The sequence below is a fragment of the Aythya fuligula genome, chromosome 1 (assembly GCF_009819795.1).
Source record: "Aythya fuligula isolate bAytFul2 chromosome 1, bAytFul2.pri, whole genome shotgun sequence".
NCBI lineage: Eukaryota > Metazoa > Chordata > Aves > Anseriformes > Anatidae > Aythya > Aythya fuligula.
Window position 1 is genome coordinate 105,377,398 of NC_045559.1, and position 6,277 is coordinate 105,383,674.

At 37.0% G+C, this 6,277-nt stretch overlaps 1 protein-coding gene across 1 annotated transcript in view; it reads left to right on the top strand.

Moving 5' to 3' along the window:
• Positions 1-1,484, top strand: part of ADAMTS5 (ADAM metallopeptidase with thrombospondin type 1 motif 5) — a 42,244-nt gene extending 40,760 nt beyond the window's left edge. The window contains exon 8 of the mRNA XM_032191351.1: positions 438-1,484. Coding sequence (XP_032047242.1) covers positions 438-1,008 — 571 coding nt within the window. The 3' untranslated portion in view covers positions 1,009-1,484. The remainder of the gene's footprint in view (positions 1-437) is intronic.
• The last annotated feature ends 4,793 nt before the right edge of the window (positions 1,485-6,277 follow it).

A 6,277-nucleotide genomic window follows, 5' to 3' on the forward strand; every position in this document is an offset into this window, starting at 1 on the left:
GCTGTTACTCTGCTCATGCTTCCCTTAATCATCATTATAGCAAAGACAGCAAGAAACAGCTGTAACCAATGCATATCTCATTATCTTTCCTTGGCAGGCAGAACGTGCATCGTATTTCATATCTCCCACCCTTTGCTGAAATATATAAGCTATCTGTTATTCTTCATTCCTTTTGTATCTGACTCATGTAAAATCATTACTAATGCTAAAGATTAAGCAATTTGAAGTAAGTGCAGTAGAAATTTCTTCAAGAACATAAAGAACAGTACACAAGACAAATAACGAAACCCGATTAAACTAATCTTAGATGTGCCGCTAGCCAGATGGATTCAAGTAAAGATGCATCGTACCAGTAACTTCATTAGACTTAAGGTTTATTTCACACCAGCTACTGAGTACTTTCTTTTTCTCTTTTTTCTTTCTCCCCCCTCATTCAGTAAGGGCTACACAGATATAGTGAAAATCCCAGAAGGGGCAACTCACATCAAAGTTCGGCAATTCAAGACTAAGGACCAGAGCAGGTTTACTGCCTACCTGGCCCTGAAAAAGAAAAATGGTGAGTACCTTGTCAATGGAAAATATATGATCTCCACTTCAGAAACAATCATTGACATCAATGGGACTGTCATGAACTATAGTGGCTGGAGTCACAAAGATGATTTCTTGCATGCGATGGGACACTCTGCGACAAAAGAGGTTCTTATTGTGCAGATACTTGCAACTGACCCAACTCAACCCGTGGATGTCCGTTACAGTTTCTTCGTGCCAAAGAAGCAAGGGCAAATGACTAACTCTGTCACCGGCAGTGGCAGCAATAGCAAAGTAACTCCACAGCTCATGCAGCCCCGGTGGGTTACGGGGCCGTGGCTTTCTTGTTCTCGAACATGTGACACAGGATGGCACACCAGGACTGTCCAGTGCAAAGATGGGCATGGAAAACTAGCTAAAGGATGTCTTCTCTCTCAGAGACCGTCAGCATTTAAACAGTGCTTGTTGAAAAAGTGTTAACCTGTGGTTGTGATCTTCTTTAAAAGAGGTTTGATGAAGCCATTTTTGACATACCGGTATTAGGTCTGCCCAGACAGAGAGAAGCAAAGGCTTCGATGTACTTACATATAGTCTCAAATTATGGGCAGAATCTGCCTATTTGGACCAAATGAAGATGTGCACTGCTTTAAAAAATAGTAGGGTGATCTTAATATGTCAAAAACCTAAGCATTAAAGTTGTTATAAGCCCTCTGCGTCTGCAAAAATATAAAATAAAATAATAAAAAAGAAGAAAAACTAGTGAATGGAGGATCCTGGGATATTTGAAGGTTACAGAATCATCTCCCCATTTTTCACCTACCTCTAATACAGTATGTCCTTAGAAAATGTCACTTGTACCCATGATACCACAGTAGCTTATTTTATACTGTTTTGTAAATATATTTGATTTGGTATGTCACTTTATATCACTTGGTTCTATTAAAAAAAAAAAAAAAGACAAACTATATAAGCAAAGTGATTGACCAAAGTATATCTACAGCCCTGTGGACTTGGTCCAGTCTTCAGAAATGGCTGCAGATGTTTTACTGGAAAATGAAGAGCTTGCTACTGGTTTTAAAAAGTAATACTTTTTGGTTTTGACAAAAGGAAATGCATTTTTGTTCCAGGAATTTCCTGACAGCAGATCATAATTCTGACAAATACTGTGTTTCCACCAAGAAATTCTCAAAAGGAGCATTGCAGCAGTTCACAGACCAGGGATCCCCACAAGTACATTGCTCAAATACCAGCACCATCAGCAGCTCCTTACTATGTGTATGTCACACACACATAGCAGGAGGATTTGGCTGCTAGAAAGAATGTGTATACCTTCGACTTAGTAAACTTTCCATTAGCTCCAGCTGTGTCACAGCACGGGGCCTTTCTTGTCGATGAACAATAGCTGCTAGTTCCTTTTATCCATAAAACAAAGGCATACTGTATTTTGTAGAAACTAGTTAGAGAACCAAAAATTACAGGTAAGATAAACAAGTGTCTTCTAACTCAGATATTCTGAGGCTGTATACAACTGCTTTCTCTGTTATTTTCTCTATGGCTTCCACCTTGAATCTAACAATGTGTGATGCACCTACATCTTTTGAAGAGGCTATAAAGGTCGGAAAACACAGCAAGCAGTTAATATTTTATCACTGTTTTGTCCATCATGTCTAACTCTGGTATTCATCTTACCAGCAAAAGTTTGTAACTATTTGTCTTTTTGTTTGTCGATTTTTTTGTTTGTTTTTATTTTTTTTTAAGCTGTAGAACTTATTCATATTTTGTATATCTACCACATTTGGGAGGCAGAGGGGTCATTAGAAAGTCAAACCACATCAGGATGTGGAAGACTTACCCAATATCAATAAGGCTGTTTCCACAGTACAGGCAGTAGCTAGTAATAATTTTCTTTGGCAGCAGCTTCTGAATCCCATTATTGTCTGGTTGAAGTTGTGTGACCGAGGAAGGGTATTTCAACATATACAGATAACAGGTGGAGGCTTGACACCAACCCTGTTAGTATTGCTTCTTTTTTATCATCAGGGTTTGAATAAAGCCCTAGAATAACAGGTACCAAAAGAAATGGTCATGATCTGCTAATGAAAATAGAAGCCCATCTGTCTTTTATTTTTCAGTTCATCCACCCAGGAGAATGTAAAACTGTAGGAGCATTTTCAGACACAACTGTGAGTCAGTGGTATTTGAGCACTGAACTTCCCTAGACTCTTCTAGGAAAAATCCCAGTCATGAAATCAGTAAAGAAAACATGTTGGCTTGTGTAGTGAGAAGGTCAGGTCTCACTCCAGGCTGACATAAACATGTTTTTGCAACTGAGGCGTGTTTGTGTGAATTCTAGAAAGCATGTGATGATTTTAAAACAGCATAGAGTTGCTACATCTACCAGTATGAAACTGGAGAAATATCTGTTTTTGTACTCTATTATAAGTAAACAGGAATAGGGTTAGGGCCTCATCCTCCCTAAAACTGAATTACAAAGGAATGTTACTAGTCATCTTCGGTTTTCAAGAATAGTATGACCTAATAGAAGTAGTCCTATAAAAAACATGGGTCTTGAGGAAAATTCTCTTGTTAATAACTGACATCACCCTATTAACTTAGATCAAGGCTCTGAATATTTGCAAACTTCTGGAAAGTTAAGATTTTTGCTTCATCTAAACAAATGTTTCAGAACTTCTCACGAAAGTTCATAGTAAGTATAAACCATCAGGAAAGGAAAAGTAAGGAGATTTAATGTGCATAGACTTAATATTTGTCTTGGCATACAGATGCTTTATTAAGTGGCATTTCTTTTTCCTATGTTTTATCAGAATAGAGAACGTACAAGTATTTGTGTTTGCATCATAGTAGTAATTTATTACGAACAAAATGAGTAAAGCTTTTGGATGCTACTCAGATTCCAGAAGAATACCATAAGCTGGTATAAATGTAAAGCTTTCTTAGATCAAGACTATCTTTTTTTTAGAAAGATTATTTATAAAAATTAAATAAATATGGAAACTAAACAAAGCAAATATATGTGCAAAAGAAGTTTCCTTTATATGGTGAGAGGGCAAAGGGGACAGACAAAGGAAGCAATCCTAAAAATGCAAGATGAACTAGACCAGCCTGCTCTGTTTAACACTTGCTTTTTAGCAGATCTTTGTAATCAGACTCTAATTGCCAACCTTGCTTTTTTCAGTCATAGCTATTTCATGTAACTGATGAATGAAAAATCAATGCAAGGTATGTGACTTTGTCGTTTCAACTTGTGTTTCAAACTAAATTCTTTGTTGGCCACACATTGCTTATATTACTACCAAGTCATGCCAAACAAGATTCATAAAATGCTTCCTCTGGATAGAGACACAGTCTGAGAAGCCCAGAGTATTACTCTGTGCATGGAAGTAAACAATAGTCAGTGTTAAACTCACTGCAGGTTTTTTGGGACACATCTCCAATGCTTTCAGTGGAGTTCAGCCCCTTAAAATCTGTGTTCTTCCGAGCATCTGCTTTTCAAATATGACAGCCTCATTATGAAAAAGTCTATCATCTTTGTTTTGCCTGTATACCTGAAATTCAATTTAGCTGCCCTCCTGTGGAAACAGTTTTATCACAAGGAAGAGAGGAAATAATCTTGTGGATTAATCACAATTGTTAAAAAAAAAGAAAAAAGAAAAAAAAAAGCAACACAGCACTGAAAAAAATAAAATAATTTATTGTTTTTACAACTGGTATGTGAACGGATGTAATGAATTTATTTATTCTTATTTAACAAAAATACCAATTGTGCAAATTCTATATTTAAAATGTTTGCTATCATCTCTGTCTCTCTCTTTCTTGCTCTCTCTCTAATTTATGCTTCAAATTTGTGTTGAAAGTACACCTTGTGAGTTTACATAATGTATGGCACTGGTTATTTTTTTGTTTGTTTTTATTTAGAAATCTTTCTGTATGAAACAGGAGTATATGTGTATACGTGTGTGCACACTGTATAGATGTATATTCTTTTTTCTGCTACCATCTTAGACAAGTTGTAGATTTCTAAGTTTGTGACACCTCATGCTCAAAGGAGCTTTGTTACACTTCAGCTCTAGAATCTCTCAGCTAGCAAGTCTTAGAGGTCTGTGGATCACCAAAAAAAAAAAACACATCCATGCTCCTAAAGCGATCAGACAACAGACTCCATAAAGGTGCGAAAGGTGCATGCAATTCTTACGACGCACCTTGGTAATTTAGCACTGAAGATGGTAAGAGTCCTACCATTTGCACCAGATTTGGTTTATGTAGACTGAACCATTAAAAAAGCTGCCTTTTCAGTCTTTTCACCATTTATATACTTACATACATTTGCTTCATTATATTCCAGCTCATCACACCACGTCAGGCAAAGTTAGACACTAAAATCCAGCCAAGCATGCATTCCAAGTATTTCCTTGAAAATAATGGTATCTGCTTACTTCCACTGTTCGTCCAGTCCAAATTCTGCTGAACTCAAGGGAACTTGCACTGGACTCATTATGAGGTGAAAAATGCAATATAAATAAACTCATAAGATCAATTTATTTAACGATACAAATTATTTCTGTAACCACTTCACTGTAAGGACAGTACTACAGACAGCAAATAATCTATTTCAAATGACCAAAAAGTACCTTTCTCATTAGTGTCTAGATTCACACAAGTTAAACTCCAGCTCAGCCTCTGTGTGCGCTGTTTGCTGCCGTCAAGGCACTACCCAAGACCCTGAGCCAGCCACAAGGCTTTAGATAAAATTACAACAACCAATGGGTAATGGTCTCCCTTAAGACCCACTCCAAAATGCCAGGAAATGACAGTAAGCCTTGACTTTGATAATCTTTAGGGCAGGCTTTAAATAGGATTCATAAGGATGAAACATTAATAATGGTAGGTTTTCAGCAAAACATTCAGGTGACTGTTTTTTCTCATGTTCATGAATGCTGTGCTGTTTTTTGTCACTGAGGAAGATGGAGCCTATGGCAAGAGCCAAAATTAGATTTTCTGAGCATGGGCTGAAATTTTCAGGGGAAAAAAAAAAAAAAAAAAAAAAAAAAAAAAAAAAAAAAGTTGCTGATTTTGAGGTCTTTGTTCCTTTTTTTAATTAACTGATTAGTTTTTATAGAGTTATTGAGAGTACATCACTGCATTCATACTTGCCATTGGTAACATTTTCAAGAAGGTTTTTTTGTTGTTTTGTTTTTGTTTGGGTACACTGAGTGCCAGCTTGTATAGTAAAGGTAGTTCAGCATTCTTGTTTCAAAAAACATTGCTCATGCAAACATTTCTGGTTTATCATGTGTAGTGGTAATGACTCTTAACCTGAGACAACTTGTCAGATAGTCAGCTGGCATCACAATATATAGCTCTGGGGTAGCTCTGCCAGTTTTCAGTGGCAGCACACAAACACTGAAAAGCCCCAAACACCTTGTTAATCTTCTAGGTAAATGGCTGCAGAGCTTCTCTCCAGATACCCTGTAACAAACATCTTGATAGTGTCCAGCCACTCTGCGCAGTACAGAGTTACAGATTGAACCCAAAACTCACAATGCTGTTTGCCCTGAAACCTGTCTGCAGAGGCTCACAGTAGCTGTAAGGACACTAAAAGCATTTCCACATGTCAGATAGAATCTCATATAGTCCGTGTTGAAATGCATAGGTGGACACACAGAACTTAGCTATAGCTAAATGGAAATGTATATTTTTGTATGTGCGCTTGCATATACATGTGTATGTA